Here is a 24,029-nt window from a genome sequence, read left to right on the forward strand (position 1 = left end):
TGTTTTTGTGTTCTGCTGAACAGATGAAAATACTGATTTTTTTATGTTTAAATCCAGAATAAGAAATATTTTTCAAATAAAAGAATTTCTACCTTTTAAAGACTAACAAACACTACCTCCTTTATAAAGCCTTCTCTGTCCATCTTCCCACCCCCCACCCCAATCAGTAATGATCCTTTCCCACCTGGATATCAATGCTTTACAGGTGCTTCTCTTATGCATCTATTAGATACTTAGTTTAATTTGAATTATTTGTGTCTGTGTCATATGTTACTTCTTGACTTCAAATCTCCATAAGGGGCAGACTTCTTTTTTTAATCTGAACTTTGTAAATCTCCTTCTGCCTAGCACAATGCTCTCTTAATGAATGTCCCTGAATTGAACTGAATTAGTAAATGCAGGTCCATACCTCTTAGAAGGCCATTTAAAAAATTAACTAATTATTTGGGGGCACTGCTCTGTCTGGAAGTTCTTTAATGAGCTTCTTTTAGGCAAAAACTATCTTAAAAGATGATTTTCATTCTTTTTTTCAGTTTTCTCTTAACTAATTTGAATTATTTTTCCAGCTTGGATCTCTAGAGACATAAAGTAAGGACTCTTTTTTGCTTTTTTTTTTTTTTAGCACTGTAGCTTTTGTTCAAAACTTCCTCCAGCCAGCGTCACATAATTCCCTCTGAGGCCTCAGAAAATTTTTATTGGTGAGGCATATCAAATTTGCTTGTAATATCAACCTGAACTATTACCCTTCCCAGTAAGGCCAAGTTTTAATGTGTTTTCAGGTGGAGAAACACGGACAAGAATGACCCAGGATAAGAAGTGCGCAGGGGTGGCAATCTATATCAGTGGAGTCGCTATATCCCACAAATTCAATAAAGAATCCATAGGGATTTCCAGAACAAATCACTAGGAATTGGTCAGAATGCACCCTGTACCAATCATTTGTGAGCTGAATTTCATCTCCAGCTGGTGTAACACTGCCTCTATAGTTGTCCATAAAGTGCTAGGTCAGGGCTCGTTCTATATTTCATTAAGCACAGACCTTTGGGGGCAAAATCTTCCCTATGAAAGCTGGAAGAAACTTGAGATTTGGTTTAATAACAAACCAAGATTCTATAAACAAAGGATTTGGGGGAAAGCATAACCACAGTAGCCTACCAATAAATAGACCTTATTGACAGAGTCATCTATGCATAGCAATGACTAACATACAGAGAGCAAACAGTTACCAAAAGACATAGTGGTTGATATTAAACAAAACTGCTGCAGTTTGAAGTAGAGGACATTTTTCTCACAAATAATCTCAATATTAATTCTACAACGTCCTTGGAGCAACTGACACATCCAGCAGCAGGTGGTAGAGAACACTCTACACACTGTGCTCAGAAACCTGAACAGCTTATAGTCCACGGATGACTTGTCCTTCTGGCTAGAAATTTGATTTGATTAAAATTTAATTTGATTAAAGAAATTCATAAGGATGCTAAAGTCAAGAATACTAAATTAAGGAGAGAAATATTGCTCATTCTTAAATCCCACAGTGATTATGTGAGGGACACCAGGATCTGTTGGGTTATCAGAAAATGTTTGTGGTTCTTGTGTTCACTGTAAGACCAAATTACTGTTCTAGGGTCAAAGCCTTGAGCCCTGTAGAAAGTATTAGGCCTTGGTCTATTCCATCACCACAGATGTATCTGAGAGACAAAATTCCAGGGAGTCTTCAGAAATAAAAAGGTGCCGACCTGTAATAATAGAGAAAATTCTGGTGTCTGGGAATTCCCTATACCAATTATATCCTAGGTCTAGTTCCTAACCCATATTTCTGTTTTATAGATGTGAAAACTGAGGCTGACATATGTTTGGTGACTTGCTAGCCTACAGCGGATGTGTGTCCAAGGCATGATTCAAACTCATTCCAAGTCCAGTGTTTATCTACTTTGTTGTTTAGTCTTTTCAGTTGTGTCCGATTCTTCGTGGTCCCATTTGGGGTTGTCTTGGCAAACATACTGGGGTGGATTGCCATTTCCTTCTCCAGCTTATTTGACAGATGAGGAACTGAGGCAAACAGGGTTAAGTGACTTGTCCAGGGTCACACAGATAGGAAGTATCTGAGGTCAGATTTGAACTCCAGAAGATAGGTCTTCCTGACTCCAGGCCCAGTGCTCTATTCACTGTGCCATCAGCCACCCTTTCCTTAGTCTATACAGCCTTAATTCTTTCACATTTCTCCTTCTTGTACCTAGCCATCAGGAACATATCACACTTGGCCTGACATTTTTGAATTCAAGTAACTATCTTACTACATGATCATCAAATCACAATATACTCAGTCTTGTCAATTTAGGAGAAAACCCTCTGAATCTCTTTGATTTTAGACTATTCTCTGTTATGTTGCCTTTGTTTCTACCTCCAGGCCAATCTCTGTTCCTATGAAAAACAAGAACACAAGCTCCTTCTGGGCTTCAGATTTTTCATCTACAGTGGGGTTTACTTGATAGAAAATCAGACTTGAAACCAAGAAGACCTGGGTTCAAGTCCTTCCTCTCACAAATACTAGCTGTGAAATCACTTAACCTTGTAGTGCTCCAGGCCACTCTCTAGGGAGATAGGTGAGGACATTGGTAGTGGGAGATTCCTCACTTGCGAGCTCCCTATGCCAATTAATCACAAGTCTAGTAGTATCACTATTTATAATACAGCGCTTTATGATTCGAGAAGCATGTGATATGTATTGTCTCAGTCAGTCCTCATTACAGGTGGTATTACTCTTCTCACTCCACCAATGATGCAACTGAGGCTGAAAGGAGTTGTGTGACTTGGTTGACCAGGGTCACATAGCTAAGTAACTAAGGCGGGATTTGAACCAGCAGAGTATCCAGTATTTCATACTGTAACCTAAGGTCCTTTGTGGCTATAAAATTGTGTGATTCTCTCTCACTGTCCACCTGCCTACTTTCTTTTCTTTTTCACAGGGCCCCCTTCCATCTCTATTAGACTGTAAGTTCCTTGGTGACAGGGACATTGCATCCTGTTTCATCTTTGTAGCCCCAGTATGTAGAGCAGTGCCTCGTGTACAGCAGGTGGTTAATGGATGTCTATTGACTTAAATGGAATCACCTACTGCTTTATTTCCTACCAGTTTCTGACCAGTTACAGGCAAAACTTAGAAAATCCTTCCACTAACATATAGGAAATATACAAGATAAAAATATAATTTAGGGGTAAGGTTACATTCATCACATCCCCTAAGCCTGACTTATCATATAACAAAAACATGTATAACCCGCAGATGTCACCGTGCAGAGAAATATGAAGGACTCCTATTTCTCACTCCCTCCTCTCCAGGGAAAGGATCCTCCCAGACCTGCCTGTCTCTGCCTGTCCACTGGGGCTGGAGAAGCAAGACAGCCTTTGAGAACCACCTCTTCCCTCTCTCTCTCTGATGGAGGCTAGGGCTCTTGCCTAAGAGACAAGATCTCCTCCTGTATACCTTGGGACTGGGAACTTTTTCTGTCCACAGTTACCAGAGAGAATTAACACCTTGTCATTTCACTCCAACCTTTGTATCTTAAGGATTCCTCTGGGTCATCTTCAGAGTATCATTATGCATTTTGTCCCCCAAGACTCTGTCTTGTGCCTCCTCTTCTTTCACAACTTTTTCATAAGTGTGCTAACTGGATACGTTAAAAAATTCATGTTATCTTATCTCAAGTAGGCCATTTATTCTTCCCTAACTGGCAGGTAGGTGGCACAGTGAGCAGAGTGATGGGCCTGGAGTCGGGAAGACTCATCTTTCAGAATTCAAATCCAACCACAGACACTTACTAGGTGTATGACCCTGGACAAGTCACTTCACCCTGTTTGACTTGGTTTCCTCATCTGTACAATGAGCTGGAAAAGGAAATGGCAAGCCACTCCAGTATCTCTGCCAAGAAAACCCCAAATAGGGTCACAAAGAGTCGGACATGGCTGAAAAGACTGAACAACAAATTGATTCTCAGTCGTATTCCCACTGGAACTATTATAAACCTTCTCTTCCTTCTTCAAACCTCCCATATTTCCTCCTATCCTCTCTCTCAGTTAAGGAAATCTTATCTTACTTTACTAGTAAAATTGAAGCTATTCAACAGGAGCTCCCTCTTTCTCTCTCTTCATCTTAAAACTCCTTAACATTATGTCCTGTTCTCCCCTCCTTTCCCCCAGACTCTTTTCATTGTCAAGGCCCTTCCCCTCTACACATGCCCTTGATCCCATCCCTCCTCCATCAGACTGCAACTTCAATCCTCTTCCTATTCTCTCAAATCTTCATCCTACCCTACTGCTTTTCTGTAAGTTCAAGTTCCCTAATCTTTAGTCAGTCTTCACTATGCTCTTTTCTAGTGGTTCCATGTGGTAGGGGTATGTCCCAACTGCTGCTACGTGAGTCATAAGAAGAAAAAGATGAGAAAGTGAGGATGAATAAATGTACCACCTGCTACTGTAAAAATGAATGAAAGGAAACATCCTACTGGTGGAAGGTGATGGTTACTTTCATATAAGAAGGATAACTTTTTTCACTTCAAAAATTAAAATCAATCAACTAGTAATGATTTGATGTTACCTATGTGTCTTAGAATTAGTGGGGGATACAAAAAGAGGAGAACACTCCACTCTTCTGTCAAGCTGCTTATGATCTAGTTGGGAAGACAAGACTTAAAAACAAGAAATAATTAAAGAACAATATGATATGTATGAGATCATATGATTTATATGATAAGGCTTGATAAATTCAGAAAGGGGCAAAATTAATAAAAGCTAATGTTGTCAGGGAAGGCTTCATGAAAAAAAGAGAGTCAAACATTTCAACAGCTTACATTCATTTGTAATTTTGTCAAATCTGTGTTGAAAAATGTTATGTTGGAAGCTAGGGTATTGTCACTGGTAGCCAACCGGCAGTGGCCACAGTGCTGGACAGTCAGGAAGACCTGATTTCCATTTCTGCTTCACATTCTCAGTAGCTATGTAATCCTGGCTGCCTGCCTCTGTTTCTTCATATGTAAAATGGGGATAATAGTATCTACCTCCCAGAGTTGTTTTGAGGATAAAGTGAGATAATATATGTAAAGTGTTCTGCAAACCTTAAAGTGCTATATAAATGTTAGCTATTGCTGTGATCATTATTATTATTATTATAGTTCAGTTGTAGGCATATCATTTTTCTTTAAAGAAGATAACCTGGGGTCAAAAATTCAGTTTGGGGAAGCAAAACTTGCCACTGGTAACTCATTGTTTTGATTAACTACATACAAGTGTTATCTAACTTAATGCTTGTCTTATTTATAATGGTTTCATATTCTTATGAGTCCTCAGTGTTTTGATCTCAAATGCTGGAATTTGCTTTGAAATGCTAATTTTGAAACTGAAACTTATGTCTTTGTTTGTCTTTGGTACCCATTACTAAGAAAATCTCAAAAGGGTAAGAATAATTAGTATCGGGAGCAGAATGTAAGTTCACTATCTCAATAAAGCCTATGCCTTGGATAAGCACAGCTCTTTGTGCTGAAATACTTGGGCAATGGCCCAAAACCCAGGGACGACTTAGGTGGTGCAGTGGGTAGAATGCCAGACCTGGAGTCAGGAAGACCAGAGTTCAAATCTGGCCTCAAACACTAGTTGTAAGACCCTGGGCAAGCCAGTTTGACTAGAATACAGTGTGTGTGTTGGAAAGTAGAGTGAAATTAGTCCAGAAAGGTAGGACAGAACGACTGTGAAAGACTTTAAATGCCAAACATAGCACTTGATATTTTATCCTAGAGGTAATAGGAAGCTACAGAAGTTTCTTGAATGAAGGGTAGCATTGACAGACCTAATCTTCAGGACAATAAATTTGGCAATTGCGTTAAATGGATTAGATCAGGTAGAGACTTGAGGCAGGATCAATTAGGAGGCTATTACAACAATTCAGGTGAGAGGTGATGAGGAGTAAAGGTTGGGGAATTCCAACAATATGATCAAAAATACTTGTTGACACCTCCTAAAGGAGTAGGGACAAAAAGTTTTCTTTATACTTTCTTTTCATTAGACCCATCAAAACCTAAAAGGAGTTACCATTACAGGGTATAATTTTTACAGGCTTTATAATTTGAGAACAGGTCACTCAGAGAATGAGCCACTCAAAGTTTCACAGTCTTTACAAGCTATGAATGCAATCACTCCAAGTGTGAAAGGGGAAAAACATCAACATCTCAGGATCTCTGTTACTTGGAGAGCTCAATGGATCAAGGATTAACTGATCAACTCCCTGCTACAGGTAAAACTAAGTCCATTTTAATGGTCACTTTTTAAAAATTCAGTTTTACTTTATATTCAGGTCAGAATTCTCTCTCTGTTCACTTCCTCTTCCACTACTCACCCCTACTGAGGAAGCAAAAAACCCCCCCAAAACCTCTGTTAATCATCACGTATAGTCAAGTAAAACAAATTCCTATATCAGCCATACCCAAAAATAAATGAACAAATGAATAAAAATAAATAAAATTAATTAATAGATTAGACAGATAAATAGATAAGATAGATGTCTCAATCTATACTCTGAGTCTACACTTCTATGTTTCATCATGAGACCTCTGAAATTGTGGGTGGTCACTGTGTTTAGCTATCCATCCTGATTTCACTAGAACACTAGCTTAAAATATACTACCCAGAACATTATTCTTACTCCCTCCACAGATCTATCTATGCATGTGGTTAAAAGAATTATACACCCATAACTCTATATGTGTGTCTAGGGCTGATTAAAAGAAGGGGAAAGAAATCATGTGAGAAGTGAAGCAGAGACAGGCTGAGTGGCTGATTCAAGGCTATACAATCAGTCGCATGTTCCTCACAACTAGAATACAAGTTTTGTATTTTTGCCAGAATTCAGTTCATGTAGTCTTGGATTTCCTATCAAAAGAAACAGGGAGAGAGAGAGAGAGAGAGAAACCATGAATAAGTTATGAACTAAGTTGACATAAAAGATAACATACAAAATACCAACAACATAGTTTGTTCTAGAAGCCAAAATTTATTATTTACATATTCAATTCTCAAAGCTATACAGAATATTTTATGTCTGCAAACAATATATAAAATCAACATTCTATAAAAAACTATAAACTATTTAGTAAAGAACTAAAAATTTTGAAAAGCTGCAACCACCACCATTATTGTTTTTTTTAGAGCTGATTAAATATTGAATGCACATTTATGTACTTATGGAGACCTAACATATGCACAGAAGTTACAATGAGGGATGAAGAGAACGGAGATCTTCAGCACCATCATGCACCTTAGTGATTGTGGCCTGGACTGATCAGCAAAATCTTAATAAAATGAACTGATTTTAAGAACTGTTGTTAGAAGATGAAATCAAAGCCCATTTTAAACAATTCTACATATTTATGAAACAATAAAATGGTCCTCTTGAAGTCTAAGCTGTACTGCAATCATTACAATTCAGGTTTTTTCTTTTCGATTTGTTCATGTTATATTTGGTCCTTGGAAAATGATCTGCATATATCTGTAATATATACCGTGACCATTAAGATAATTATCAGAGGTTTTATGCACATTAGAGAAAAAAAAAATCAAACTAATAACACATGCATTTTTAAGAATTGAAGATATTCTCATTGATTATGTGGCCGATGGAAATAATGGATATAACCTTCACATTCAATTTGTTTGAATCTAATTCTCTTTAACAACCAAAGCTAAAGAAAAACACACATCCTTCCTCTAGCAAACCTTAGAATATTGAAAATAATTTTCATTGACTCTTTAGAGCATTAACAAGGAATAAGCTTTTATTCTTTTTTCTCACCTCTACACATCTAATCAGCTTTGTCTCCAAGTCACCTCCAATTAGGTGGACAGCAAGACTGGCATGTTTATAGGGCAGACATTTTCTCATTTAAGGCAAATATCTGTGTTGCATGTACACAAAAAGCTTAAACTATTGAGAAACTGCTAGCAAGAACCTGTATAAAACTGAAAACTAAAGTACAATTTTAATAAAATATTCATCAGAACTGTGATGTTAGCTAGATATTATCAATATGTTTTATGCATAAATGAATATTTATAGAACTTTTCTCAAAATATCTATATCAGAAATATTCTATATTTTGTAATTTAGAAAATAATGTTAGAAAATTAAACATCCTAAAATTGCAATAAGGCTCTCTGTTGTAAGGCTCCCTTTGATATAAGGCTGCTTCGACGTGGTTTCTAAAAATAGCAAAAATATGTACTAAACATAAAATGTATGCACTCACATTAATTAAAGAAAGAAGGTGGCGAGTTCAATTATCAAAATTAGTGTTCAAAGCAAATTAAGAATATGTCAAATATGAATTTCTCAATGTTATATTTTGTGATATAAAATAAAAATGATAGCAATGTAAAAATGTTAGTATATGCAAGGGAGTAGTAACCCTCACTGTACCACAAATGTACCTTTATGTAACCTAGCATCCATTTACATTTTTAAAATCTACATTCTTAAATCTTTATAAAACTAAATACTTTTTTTAATGGGGTCAGAAGTATTCAGAATTCTTTTTTGGGAGAGAGTCAATATATAGCTAGGTTGACAAAATGAAAGATCAATAACCACCCAAGCCCTCAGGAAATCTGATGTATTTGTTCATTAAACTTCCATTTGGGACGCTGATTCCTAAATATAACCTGCTCATATTATTTTCCTGATTTCAACTTCTACTCCTCTTCATGTTTTTTTGAGTAAATGAACAATATAAATGTTGACACAGTTACAAATTCCAATTCTGGAGAAAACTCTGAGGACAATAAGTCCTACTCACTTTCACAAATTCTTTCTCTTAAAATGAAAATAAATGATGCTAATTACATTTAAATACAACCTGCAGACCAAAGGCATGGTATTCTTTTAAAATGTTTGACAGTGAACTCACTTGTTTTTGCTAACACAATATCAAAATAATCTTCAAGAGAGATGCAGCTAGTTATTTTCATCTATGAATTCAATTCTTTGGAAAAGTTGGGATAGGGATTATGACTGGTCTTATAATTTCAGCAGTAGAGAAAAACCCAGGAGAGGGAAATCCCTTTAGCAATACAGATCTGTACTTTCTCAGCAACTTACAGCCTTAGGCAGTTGCATGAGCACCAAGACGTTGTAACTTGCCCAGAATCCCACAGCCAGTAGGTATCACAGAATGGATGTGAATCAGTTTTTCCTGGCTTCAAGACTGACTCTGTATGTTGTTCTGCTTCTCAGCCAACTTGGAAAAGTTAAATAAATGGAAAATGACAAGAGATTGTCTTTAAAAATCACTACATAAAATAAAAACTAAAAGATACTGAATTATAAAGTATTAGGGTGAGCGAATATAAAGCTTTCAGATCTGATCAGTTATAAAAATCCCAAATTCAATAAACTCAGTAACAATAACTATATGCAACATAAATAGCAAAAAATATAGGCAAATCCTTTCTTAATGTTGTTGTAGGAAAACTTAAGCAGTCTTAGGTTCCCTCTACATGTGTGGTACTTCCCATGGAGATAGTAGGGCTGCCAATCTATAAAAGCAAAAAATCAGAAGTTACACCACTCCCATATTTAGGGTACTCTTGGGAGCCATGAAGACCTTATGCAGAGCTACTCCCCAAATGGTTCCCTCCAGATTGACCAGCCAAGAAAACCACCCCTTAGATCATAGTGTGGGTGGGATATGGTCCCAACAAGGGTTCTATAGAGACTGCTATAAGAAATCTCTAAGGCTGCATTCACTTAAAATGGGTATAAGTCTACATTTGCCCATCAGTCACCCAACTGGTAAAGGGATAGAGGAAAGGGATTCATGAGGAATACATGGGCAAAGTAGAAAGGCTCTGCTTTTGCCTTCTCTCCAGGTCCAAATGTCACTTAAGCAGCCATTTCACATGAATGATATATGGATCTCCTTACTTTACCAAGGTCTGGCTGTGACACTGATAGCAACCAAAGGTTGCTCCTAGCTAATCTCCTAGGCGTATAATGATTTGCTTTGACTCTGTGACTAACTGAAGTAGCAACTTAGCTTTTAGTATAAACAATTTAACATGACCAAGAAAGACAGTCCTTGGAGGTACTAAGTTGCACCAACACCACCAACCAGGCCATTTCTTGTTCTAAAGAATTCTCACGTTCCCCTCAGAGAGACACTGATTTCCACATCTGGAATGCTTTTTTTTTAAATGCTTATAAAAGATCTAAACAAATACTATAATACTGGGAAAACATATTTCTATGTTACTCATTAAATTTAAAGGTTGAAGTAATTTTTGGTCAAATATCCAAAGTACTAATAATCCATTTATTCATTCACTCACCACTCATTAAGTGACTGTTATTCAATGAATAATAATTTGGGGTCTATGTATTCACAAAAACATTAATAATTTCATCAGTTGGCATAGTGTACTGTTTACGTGCAGTTGAAGGTCCCAGTACTGCACACCTCCCCATGGAAGGTTTTTTCTCATTCTATTTAGCAAATGGGTGACATTATGAATGTGGTGTCAGAGTCTGCAGAGCATAACCCCATTAATTTTGATCTCACATTTGCATTGTTGAAGATTATTCACATTTAGCCGGCACATTCATTTATTGAATTTATTTTAACTGTACCCATTAAGCAAAGGCCTCTGGGGCACATGTGCAAAAATATAAGAATTCAGTCAAATACCACACTAATGATATTGCTTGTTAAAAAATACCACAGGAAGGCTCCCTCCATTACAGTTTATCAGGCTTGAAAAACACATCTCATAGGTATTCTTCCAAACTCGAGATTTAGCTTAGTTTACAAATGTTACTGGATTTCTGACCCACCTATTGTATTTCAAATTCCTAGAGAAATTTTGATAAGATTATGTTCACTGTAGTTCACTAAATTTAAAATTCCAGGATTAGCATGGTAGTAAAACAAAAACAAAAGAGAATTTATATTTTGAGGTGTCCATGCTGTGGGAACGAGTCGGATTTTTAATTATTTAAGAACTTTTGAGGAGATAGAAAGAACCGAGATACAGTCTGAACCTGTGATTTCATTGGGCTGGGGGGAAACTTGGTGATGAAGGTATCCCTACCAAAAGTAAACCAAATCAGTTTGCTTTCTTAAGACTGATCTGTTTTTGAAACATTTGTCTCACTGAAGTCTTTTTCTCCCTTCCTCCAACCCAATTCTTATGTTGTATTTTGCCATTATATAAGGATAAAGTACTTACTCACTACCACCACGACCCAAAGCCACGTAACTAAATCTTCCTGCAAAAGGAATGAGTCACTGAACTTATTCATTGTTGTGCAGATGAGACTGACAAATAATAATAGAAAAAATACCTTGAGGGAGCTCAGCCAATCTGTCCCCTCACCTTTAGACCCATAAACCAAAATTAAAGTTAACTCAGGGTAATTTTAAAAAAGAAAATCATAATAATAATGGACCTTCAAAACACTGGAGATTATATCAGTTGTGGAACCATAATTAAGCTTCAGTGATTCTTCTTTTTGGTCTCCCAGACTCTATATACTCAATTTAACAGAATTCCCACTCTGGGCAGGTGAAAGTGAATGTACATCATTTAATATAACAAAAATCTGTCCCTCATTCCTTTCCCCACCTCTCTACGTTGAGAGAAAGGGAACTAGCCTTATTGTTCTCTGCCTGAGTCTGATCATGTCTGTAGTACTATGTTCAATTCAGGTCACTGAGAACTTCAAAATTCAGCTAGCAAGGCCTCCATGGACAGCTGGCTCTAGGCTCTTGGGAAGGTGGGGGAGGAAGGAAGGGAGAGATGATAACGTGTCTTCAAACAGTGGCAGGCATGTTTTACCTGACCCCAGGGAGAAGCCAGTGTTAGTATCAGTGGGGCGAAGTTACCCATGGGCAGATTTCATCCTGACATGAGGAAAAACTTCCTAGCATTGTTATTAAAGCTCTCAATAAATAAAATGGGCAGAAGTGGGAGGCAACAATCATGGTCATGAGTTTTTCAAACAAAGGTTGAATGACCAGCAGTTATCAGGTATATTGTACAGGGGGATTCTTAATCAATCACAAACTGAACAGGATGACCTCTGCTAAGCTCACTTCCAACACAAAGATACTGACCCAGGGGCAGCTAAGTGGTGCAGTGGATAGCGTACTGGCCCTAGAGTCAGGAGGACCTGAATTCAAATCTGGCCTCAGACACTTACTAGCTGTGTGACCCTAGGCAAGTCACTTAACCCCTATTGCCTCCAAAACCAAACCAAAACAAAAGATATTGACCCATCTCCATCTACCTCCTTAAAAACTTGTTTAAATGGTAAAGTATCAAACTGTGACACAGCCCCTCTTTTTCATAAGATACACATCACCTTTTCAATATTTTCCATAACTAGATCCAACTCCCTCACTATACAGATGTGACCCCTCTTTAAAAAAAACACAACATTTTTTAAAAGGAAAATTAAGGGATCATTCACATTAAAGAATTACTCATTTTGAGGACAGCTAGGTGGCACAGTGGATAGAGCACCAGTCTTGGAGTCAGGAAGACCCGAGTTCACATCTGGCCTCAGATACTTACTAGCTGTGTGACCCTGGGAAAGTCACTTAACTCTGATTCTCAAAAAAAAAGAACTGTCTTTCAAAAAAGGAACAAACTGTAGGACTTCTTGAAATAATGAGGCCCTGATACATTTGATGTATTATTCAATATGGAATCTAAATTTATATAAAATTTTCATGACTACATCTATTGCAGAAAGTGAGGAACACCTTGAAAATTATAGCTCATTTGCTTATAAAATTCCTTTCTCCTAAAGATAATACAGTTAGTTACATACTGTGGCACACATAGGTACAGAATGACAAATATACGATAGTATCTCATTTGTTCTATCTAGGTATTTACTGTTAAAGGGAATTACTTTTAAAATGGGGACAAACACAAATCATTCTTTTAAATTTAATAACAGAAAGCTTAAAATGTGAGGAAATTTGTTCTATTAGTTTGAAAATCTTCTTTATAAAAGCCTGTAAATTTTAGGAATTTCTATATAAATTACAAAAAGTTACATAGTATCTTTCATAATGCTATGAAAAAACCCCACATTCTCTACTTTTCTCTGTAATATTAGAATGAATAAGATGTGTGTTATTCAACTGAGCCTCTTTTACAATCACAGGATGTAGAAGGGCTTGTTTATCAGTGGAGAAATACGTTGGCAGGGTGTTTGGCTCCTCTTTCCCGGAGAAACTCCTATTTCAGCAAGTGCCAAGTCTGGACATCCGAGACAGGGGGCAAACCCTGTTCCAGAGCCCTCAAGTGCTCCAGCTGCAAACAACCTGCAGGTTAGCAAGAAAAGTGGCTTTTGTCGGGGGAATGGGTTGGCTGAAAAACACTAGATGGCCATTCATGAGTTAATCCTACAGGGAGGTCTCTGGCTCGTCCCTTAACACAGCAGAAGAACTTGTCCACTATGCTTGCCAAGACTCTGGCTTGCCTCTCCTGATGCACTCCAGGAGAAAGTCATTGGTACCTACAGGGCCTAGAGACAGCAACAATTCAGACATAATGCTGTGAAGAGCTCAGTGGTTGGCAGAATCAAAGCCATCAGCCAAAGGAGGGAATGCCAGCTTGAACAGCGACCAGCAACTCAAGTGTCCAATCTACCCCACAACAAGACAGTGAGAGAAGTCCCAGCCCTCCTGACAAAGACCAATGGCCTTCAAGCAGCTTAGGAACACCAAGTCTTTGGCACTAAGCCACAGACTCTGATCCAGTGCCTTAGCAAGGATAGGTAAGCAGCCTTTCAAGTAGGACAGTAAACTTCAGCTATCTGCAGGGCAGTTGTGGAGGACCCCAAAACTTAGCTAGGTCTAGGTTCAAGAGGAAGGCTACAACACTTTGGGTATCCTCTACAGTAAACTGACCAAAAGTATCTCTGAACCAGACCCCCAGAAAAAAATGCACCCAGTCCCTCAAGGAGTTAATCCGCTAAGCTTCAGAACTCCTGCGCTGAGCCAAAGTACCTTAACTGGTGACTCTCAGTGTAAGCACAGTTATGTTGAGAAAAGTGGTTATGCCATTCAGAGTAGCCACTTCCTGCGTATCAAGGTTAAGGTTCACCCCCAATGCTGTGGTGAATACACACATGCCTCACACTGAGACGTATTATTGTTGTAATCCTTGGAAGACTACCAAGTAAATGATGAGACAAGTTGAACTTTTTTAGAATGAATCTATTCAAAAATCTTCATGTTTTTGGAGAAAGGAAGAGCAGGTATGCTGAAGTCCCTTCCTCAGAGGCAGCTAGTTGGCAAAGTAAATAAAGCTGGACCTGTTGTCAGGAAGACCTGAGTTCAAATCCAGCCTCAGGTACTTACTGGTTGTATGGCCCTGGGCAAGTCATTTAACCTCTGTCTGCCTCAGTTTCCTCAACTGTAAAATGGGGATCATAATCACACTTACATGCTACTAAGATGGTTGTGAGAATCAAACCTAGTACAGTGCCTGGCACACGTTCCTGTTGCTGTTCAGTCTTTTCAGTCATGTCTGATTCTTCCTGATGCCATTTGGGGTTTTCTTGACAAAGATACTGGAGCAGTTTGCCATCACCTTCTCCAGCTCATTTTACAGATTAGGAAACTGAGGCAAACAGGGATTGACTTGCCTAGGGTCACATAGCTAGTAAGTGTCTGAGGTCATATTTGAACTCAGAAAGATGAATCTTCCAGATTCCAGACTTAGAACTCTTATCTGTTGTGCTGCCTAGATGCCTGCCTGGCACATAGTAGTTACTTAATAAATGTTTGTTTCCTCCCTTCCTTTCAACTGTGAGACTCTGTGAATATATACTTCGAGTTTCCAGATTTAGGTGAATAACTCAGGCTTTTTATAGAGTAATGGAATGAAACATTTAGTATTCATACAACAGAAGCATCTTTCTCTTCCTCCTGCTCTGCCCTGCTCCCTAGGGTCACTTTTCCTCATACAGGAAGCACTGTCTCATGGGCACATTCTCTCTCTTTCAGGCTCTGCATCCATAAGTGAGAGAATCAACCTGATTCTCAAACCTCCTTCCACACTCCCAACAATGGCCTCTACAACCCCATCTATTTGATTACCATTATTGAAAAGAATGGATACACCTGAAGAATTATGTGCTTTACCTTGGCACAGCCACTTCAATAGAGCAGTTCAATTAGTTCAACTGAGGCACCCATCCCTAGAGCCTAATACTGTTGGAGTACCAAATGATGTATGAAAAGCCTGTCTAATCATATGGATGTTTGACCTTGCTTTGAAGGGCTAATCCACTTCTTTGTGTCAACTAATAGCGAATTAATGAGATTTCTCACCTCAAGTATGTCAAGTGACTATGTTTTAAATAGGGTCCAGTGTAAGCTGGGGAAAGGGGGCAAGGCTAGAATAAAGGTGGGAGGAATCTTGGAAAAGATGAGTGACAATGAAGATGACTGGGGGAAAAGAAAAGTTTAGGAGGGGAAAGATAACCAAATTAAAAAGATAGAAGAAAAGAGGGAAGATCAAAGGGAACAAGATAAGAGAGAGGAAAAAAAAGAGTGAAAGATGGAAGGATAAATGAATCTGTTCTATTTGGCTTTGCAAATATTTTGTAAATTTGGCTTCTGTTTAATTGCAATTTGATTGCTGGCAAAGAATTAGAGCTGACTGACAGATGTGGCTGAATATCCCCCAAATGCTCCCTAGAACTTCCAACTGTTACAAGGTATTTATTACATGTAGCTAGAAACCCACATGAATATCTTAATTGGAAAACTTCTTCTTCTTTTTTTAAGTGAGGCAATTGGGATTAAGTGACTTGCCCAGAGTCAAACAGCTAGGAAGTATTATGTGTCTGAGGCCAAATTTGAACTCAGATCCTCCTGACTCCAGGGCTGGTACTCTACCCACTGCGCCACCTAGCTGCCCCTGGAAAACTTCTTGATAGAGAGAAAAAGAGAAGAAAGTATTGCTGCATATGTTAAAATTAAACATTCTCACAATGAACGTTATTGTTTAAGGTTAAATTCTGAGGCCTTAAATGCTAAAGAAAATACTTTGCAAAAGGTCCCCTTTATATTCTGTTGTTATGAAATTAAAAATTAGGGCTACTTTAGTGATTCTTGGCTAAAATCCATAGTCTATGTAAATGCAATGTTTGTGGAGACTAGGAAGATCTCTGATAACTTAAGCATGATTAGGATTAATTGAACATATATGCTTGCATGACTCTGTTATAAGATTTGGACATCTAAACTTGCTTCAGAATGGACCTGTGCTTACCTCAGAATGTAAATGGCAACATCATCCCCATACTTTGTCAGTTAAAGATCTGAATCCAAAGTTGAATGAGTGCCTTCCTCAACCTCTTTTAATTCTAGAACCTTCCCTCTGTTAATTATTTCCTCCTTATCCTGTATACAAACCAGCTGTGTATATATTTCTTTTTATGTTGTCTTCCCCAATAGATTGTAAGCTCCTTGAGGGCAGGAATTGCCTTTCACCTCCTTTTGTATCCCTAGGGCTTGGCATGGTGCTTGGCACATACCAGGCACTTAAATGTTTATTGATTGATTCATAGGAAACCCTCTCTTACTGTGTTTAGTGAAAGCAAACATGGCCTCCTTGACTCTCTTCCTGCTGAGTCAATCTGTCTCTAAAGCTTATCTATGCCATACAGTGGGCAGTGTTCCATGAGATCCTTCACTCCTCCCTTTTATCTTCTCCTTCCTTCTTTCAGCACCTTGGAGGATGGAAGCCTACAAAAATGTTCCTGACATTTCCATCTGTTTTACTCTTCTCAACATTGTGGAAATAGTGCCCTAGTTTTGTTTGAGGGTTCCCTTTATTTGTTTGTTTTCTATTTTTGACTTGTGGGCTCCAGCAGCCCAATGGCAGGCCATCTTGGCAGTATACCTGGGTGATGAGTTTAGAATGCTATTCCTGTTACTAAAAAATGGAAAGTATTTCTACCTTTGTAGAAGCAAGGCAGTTTATGGATGTAGACAAGAGACCGTTAGAACTTCAGCAAAGTATAGTATCAGTTAGGATCCTCTTAACTGGAGTTTTATAGAACTTTCACGTCTGCTTTTAAAATACTTTCTGGTACTGGCTAAGAAACAGAGTGGTAGATCAATGGAATAGATTAGGCACACAATACACAGTAGTAAATGGTCATAGTAACCTAGTTTTTGACAAACCCAAAGATCCAAGCTTTTAAGACAAGAACTCACTAGTTGACAAAAACTGCTGGGAAAATTGGAAAACAACTTCATAGAAATGAGGTATAAACCAGTCTCACACCATATACCAAGATAAAGTCAAAATGGGTAAAAGATTTAGACATAAAAGATGACACCATAAGCAAATTAGGGGAGCATGGAATAGTTTACTTATCAGATTTATGGATAATGGAAGAATTTATGACCAAATGAGATAGAAACTATTACTGGATATAAAATGGATAATTTTGATTACATTAAATTTAAAAGTTTTTGCATAAACAAAACCAATACAGCCAAGATTATAAGGAAAGTAGAAAACTGGGGGGGGGGGAATTTTGTAGTACATTTTTCTGATAAAGGCCTCCTTTCTCAAAAATATAGAGAAATGAATCAAATTTACAAGAATATGTCATTCCCTAATTGATAAATTGTCAAAGAATATGAACTGACAGTTTTCAGATGAAGAAATCAAAGCTATGTATAGTCATGTGAAAAAAATGTTCTAAATCACTATTGATTAGAGAAATGCAAATTAAAACAACCGTGAGGTACCACCTCATACCTATCAGATTGACTAATATCATAGAAAAGGAAAATGACAAATATCGTAGGGGATGTAGAAAAATTGGGACATTAATCCACTGTTGTTTGTGGAATTGTGAATTGATCCAACCATTCTGGAGAGCAATTTGGAACTATGCTCAAAAGGCTATAAAACTGTGACTACCCTTTGACACAGCATTAGCACTACTAGGCCTGTATCTCAAAGAGAAAAAAAAAGGAAAAGGACCTATATGTACAAAAATATTTATAGCAGCTTTTTGTGGTGACAAAGAATCAGAAATGGAGGGGATGTTCATCAGTTGGAGAGTGGCTGAACAAGTTGTAGTATGTGATTGTGATGAAATACTATTGCACTACAAGAAATGATGAGGGGAAGTGGTTTCAGAAAAACCTGGGGAACTTAAAAGAACTGATGCAAAGTGAAGTGAGCAGAATCAGGAGAACATTGTATATAGTAACAATAATATTGTACAATGATCATCTGTGAATGACTTAGCTATTCTCAGCAATACAATGATCTAAGACAATTCTGAAGAACTCATGATGAAAAATTCTATCCTCCTCAGAGAAGGAACTAAAGGAATCTGAATACAGACTGAAGCATACCTTTTTTTAAACTTTATTTTTCTTGGGTTTGGGTTTTTTCTTTTTGGTCTGTGTTTTCTTTTACAATGTGATTAATATGGAAATATGTTTTGCATGACTGCACACGTATAACCTATATCAAATTGCTTGTTGTTTCAGGGTGGGGACGGGAGAGAGGGAGAGAATTTGGAACTCAACATTTTAAAAAAACAAATGTTAAAATTTTTTACATGTAATTGGAAAAAATATTTGAAAAGAAATTTCCTAACAATTTATTCCTATTTTGTAGATGAGTAAACAGTGACCCAAGTCTGTGAGTGGTTGAAAAATAATTAAGTCCCAGATTTCCTGACACACAGACACAACCCAAGAATCTTTCCCCTGGGCCATGCCTTAATCTAGGATAGCACCTGACTCATCAGTATCTCTACAGATGCTACAAAGACATTTCCATCATTAAAAAAAAAAAGAGTGAGTGAACATCTTTAAGATCAACTAAGAAAAGAAGCTGTTAAACCTTAATTAGCTGAACGGGAGAGAATTTCATTTAGTGAAAGTATTTCCCTGTGAGAAGCGACCAGGAGCATCTGTACTGAAAGAATACGATGTTCACGTGAGCAGACTTTTGGGCACATGTTCTGAAAGCCCATGAACAAATTCGTGTCTTGGTTCTCATTAACAGCCAAATGAATTTCCAGTGCACTTTCATCTAACCTGGTATTGTGCCAGATGTAAAGTTTGTCTTCCATGAAGGGATGAATGAGGGATTTGTTTGTCATTTAAGGACAGCATTTGCCATCCTGACTGTGCACTTATGTGTTAGTGTGTTAGTCTGTTTACATAGCTCTTTTGGTCAATCAGTCAACTGAACATAATTCTGTGCAAGACAATAGAAGAAAAGCAGTGGAAATGGTGGAAAGAACATTATCTCCAGAGTCACAAGACCCAAGGCTCAAATCCAACCCCAGCTACCACCTGGACAACCTTGGGCGAGTAACTTATCCTTCAGAGGCCTCAGTTTTCTCACCAGTAAAGAGGAGTGAGGGAAGGAGGGAGGACTAGATGATTTTTTAGGTCATTTCTATCTTTAGATTTTTATCTTGTGTGCTAAAATATGGAAGACATTGTGTCCTTGTCCCCAGGAAGTTTACAATCCAACTGGGGAGATAACATGCACACACGAAAAGTTTCTAGTGCCAATTAAATTTAGAGATGCTCAGATTTTTTTCCCCAGTTGATGTGGGTTTGCTCTAATTAACTCAGTTTCCATGAATCTACATGTAAATTCCTAAAGTCTTCATTCCAAGTAGAGAAGACAAAATGTATGTACCTTACTCTGAGTACAGTCAAATCAAAAGTAGCTGAAACAAATCAGAATATTTAAATGGAGGTAGGAGAAGTGTGATATACCAGTGAAAATTCTAGGAAGGTAGGATTGATAACTAAAGGGTTAAAAAACATCACATGACTCCTGTAGGGCTAATCTCATGACTTTTCACTAGATTCAAAGATAACTTTAGGGACAGGCTACAATTAGGAACAATGAGAGTAAATCAGGAACTGTTCCTTGACCCTGGACAGTACTAGTAAATTTAATTACCATGCTCCTTTATGAAACCCTCATGTCCAAGTCTTTACTTTGAGCCAGTTATTTTGCCTACTTTAAAAAAAATTAATATTATGTATCACATTTAAATTAATAGTGTCTCCATTAGTTTAGCTGTTAGTGATTTGTAGTCCAAGTTTCTTGATGGGAGTAATGATTACAAAAACAAACTAGTTATTTGGAGCTGTATTATTATATCGAGGCACAGAAACATCACTAACATAGTAATATTCAGTTTTACTTTCTTAGGTCTAAAAACTACTGAACCCAATGAGTATATTTATCAGTATCTTCCACTGGACAGAAGTCAACATGTTTATGCCTATCTGTACAATTTAAAATATCAGATGAAAAGAAAAGTTTCATACTTTTCAGCTGTCTTAGCTGAGTCAGTCTTATTTCACAGGCAGTTCAACTGATTACACAGAAATCAATCATTAAGAAAATTGAATAAAAAGTTCTGATTAGAAAACTGTTAAATTTCGGCAGCACAGAAACATCATCTTAGTTAACTGGCCTGAAGTGCTACTTACTAATGTCACTTCATCTGAAATTACATTCAGCATAGAGTTTGAAAAGTTTTTTTCTAAAATAGCACAATAGGGGTGTGTGTGCATGCGCGCGCGCACGTGTACCCACATGCATTTGTATTTAGCTGGAGCCGAATACCCACTGATAATGTACTGCTGCATTTCCACTACTGATCAAACTCAATCTATTAAATTTGCAGTGTTGGAACCAAAGCCTTATGCAGACACCTAAAAATTCAGTATGATGCTTGAAGATTTCCAAAGTGCTTTCCTCACAACCCTGTGAGATAGATAGTACACGTATCATTCTCCCCATTTTAGCAATGTGGAAGCTGAAGCTTTGAGAAGCCACGTGATCCAGCTATGGTCGCCCAACTAATAAGTGTCTAAGGCAGGATGGGAACTCAGGTCTCCTAACTCCAGCTTCAGCACTCTTTTCACTGGGCCACAATATCTACTAGGGCAAAAACCCTTTGATATCATCAACTTGTTAGGATATGATCTAATGAGAGGGTAACCCAGGAAGTTCTTTTTGCTCTTAAGTAACTTATGTGGACAGATATATCTGGAAACAATTAAAAGAAAAATCCATCTGGACAATAAAGGAATATAATATTCAAAGTTCAATAAAGCTATAATATACAGTATTATAATAAGAACAAAATGTAACTAGTAAATTGAGACAGATGCTGAAGAGTCAAAAATGATCCCTGTTTGCTTATAGCTTCACTCAACAGCTTAAAATTTTTAGCCAAATCTCTTTAGTATGCATTGAGCCATTCTTGCATGCGGCACATATTTCTGTGATACTCCTGACAATGATGTAAAAAACTGTACACCATCAGGAAATAGAATGCTTCCCCCCCCAACCAGAATACTATAAATTCCAAACTTTCTTTTCTGAGTACAAGCATTGAAACACATTTGGAAAATAGGACCTTTAAGTTTTTAAATATTTAAATAATATGTGCTTTTGGAAATCTGTAGTTATTCAAGGCAAAGAGGATAAAGTCTAAATAATGTCCTGAAATCTTCCTCTTGTCATTCTAAGAGTCACTATGACTTTTCTTCCTTAGGTTCCATCCTATTTCTTTCTCAATAAACAACATATTCTCCTCCTCAGTTGGGCGGGATTACAATTACCCGACAAAGTTGATGACAATCTTCTAAAGATCATCCAGCAAGAGGCTCTTGGGGAGGACTTGATGGTTTCTTCGATGGGCGGACATGGAGCAAGCAGCAGCAGGAGAGCAGCGATATGTCAATTCAGGAATTCGGTGGAGAGACTCCTACTATATCTAGCAGATCTAAACTTAAGCTCATGGTAACATTGCACAAAGCTATGGTAGATAAAAGTTATGGGCAACGCCAACAGGACAATTCCACTCACTACACAAACTCCTCCAAGGATTCTTCCAGGCACTGTGATAGGATACATATCGCCATAGCCAACCGTAGTCATAGAGATAATCACCCACCAGCAGGCAGCGGGGATGCTGGCATAATCTTTGTTGGAGGTTTCCAGGTCCAGCCCATGTTCAAGAAGCTGAGAAAGTGCACTAAAGATTGCCATGGCAACACAAATAAAGACAAGTAACATAACCATTTCTCTATAACAACGTTTAAGAGTCAAACCAAGTGTCTGAAGGCCAATGAAATGACGGGCAAGCTTAATTAGCCAAAAAATCCTCATCATCCTAAGTACTCTCAAGGTGACTCCGGCTCTCTGAAGTTGAGAGTTCTCTCCTGTAAAGACTGTCATTAACACTGAGATGTAATAGGGAGTGATTGCCAGTAAATCAATGATGTTCAGGGGTCTCTTAACAAACTCACACTTGTTTTTGGAGACGATGAACCTCACAATGCACTCTGCAGTGAACCAACCTATACAGATGGCTTCAATTATCCTGTCAAGAAAACAAAAAAAAAGAATTGATCATTTTATTTTTAAGCATTTTAACAGCACTCAGAATTTTTTCAGATAGTTCAACATTGACATTAATTCATCTACTTTTCCAGAAAACACGAAGAACAAAGACAACCCTAATCTTATCAGATCCACGATTTAATAACTGACAAAACAGAGTACAAATGTGAATTCATTAAGTGGGACTAAGTCCTTATTTATTTACAAAATTTAAAGTTTCCACTAAAGCTAATTAGATGCCAGTACCATAATTTCCGAAATGCAAGATCTTATTTAACAATATGTAATTAACTTGGAGCTATCAACAATACACAAACAATATAATCCATTAGGCTTTTCTCAAAGGCTCTCTTTTTACATGCAGCTAGAGTATAAGCTTTATATAAAACTATATTTTATCAAAACTGCAACTTATAAAACAAATTACTTTTTTTTTCAGATTGAAATCACTGGTTTTTCTATTCTTTATTCCTCATCTAATGCCACCTTAGGTTGCATTTAGAGAGGCATAAGGCCCATAATAAAGAAGTGATAGTCCCTCTGTACTCTGACCTGGTCAGACCATATTTGGAGTGCTGTGTTCAGGTCTAAGTGCCACAGAGTAAGAATGACATCAAAGGCTTGAGAGCAACCAGAGGACAGCAAACAGGAGAGTGAAGGGCTTCAAGTTATATGATAATTAGTTGAAGGAACTAGGACTTTTTAGTCTAGAGAAGGGAAAACTCAAGGAGGGCTATCATTCTTTTTTGGCCCCAGGGGGCAGAAACAGACACAAGGGGTAGAAGTTGCAAAGGGGCAAATTCCCAAAATTAGGCCTATCCAAATGGGGTAAGAGGCTGTCTTTAGCAGGTAGAGGCTTCTGCCTCATCAGAGGTCTTTAAGCAGAAGCTGGATGACCATTTGTCAGGAATGTTATCCTGGGGATTCCTTTTTGGGTACAAGGTGGCCACTGAGATCCCTTTTGCCTCTAAAAATTTTAGAATTCTCTGATCTACTGATCATCATTGACTCAGATCCCTTCTATCAGAAATACAATGAGGAAGAGATTTAGAACCAAAGAAAAGCGAAATGATAAAACTCACCAGAAATCTAAACCAAGCAATACTATTAAAAATCATTACCTTATGGTCGTTTTATGGTTTGGTTTTGTTTTTCAACTCTGGGCTGGTAAACCCAGCTAGTTAAAGCATGCGTGTTTGATGTTCTGTTGTTGTTCAGTTGTGTCCAACTCTTTGTGACCCCATTTTGGGGTTTTCTTGGCAAAGATACTGGAGTGGTTTGCCATTTCCTTCTCCAGCTCATTTTACAGATAAGGAAGCTGAGTTAAACAGGGTTAAGTGACTTGCCCAGAGTCATAGAGCTAGTAAGTATCTGAGGCCAGATTTGAACTCACGAAGATGAGTCTTCCTGATTCCAGGCCTGGCACTCTCCACTGTGCCACCTAGCTGCTAAAAGCATGGGTTAGGTGTGCATAATGAAGCTGCAAGTCCATAAGACCTAGTTACCTCTAAACAAAGAATTCTGTCCCATTGTAATAG

At 37.8% G+C, this 24,029-nt stretch overlaps 1 protein-coding gene across 2 annotated transcripts in view; it reads right to left on the reverse strand.

Moving 5' to 3' along the window:
- Positions 1–7,805: 7,805 nt before the first annotated feature.
- Positions 7,806–24,029, reverse strand: part of KCNG3 (potassium voltage-gated channel modifier subfamily G member 3) — a 58,834-nt gene continuing 42,610 nt past the window's right edge. For both annotated transcript variants that reach the window (XM_021001288.2, XM_021001287.2), the window contains exon 2: positions 7,806–22,471. In XM_021001288.2, coding sequence (XP_020856947.1) covers positions 21,826–22,471 — 646 coding nt within the window. In that variant the 3' untranslated portion in view covers positions 7,806–21,825. The remainder of the gene's footprint in view (positions 22,472–24,029) is intronic.

The sequence above is a fragment of the Phascolarctos cinereus genome, unplaced genomic scaffold (assembly GCF_003287225.1).
Source record: "Phascolarctos cinereus isolate Bilbo 61053 unplaced genomic scaffold, phaCin_HiC Scaffold_2;HRSCAF=192, whole genome shotgun sequence".
Classification (NCBI taxonomy): domain Eukaryota; kingdom Metazoa; phylum Chordata; class Mammalia; order Diprotodontia; family Phascolarctidae; genus Phascolarctos; species Phascolarctos cinereus.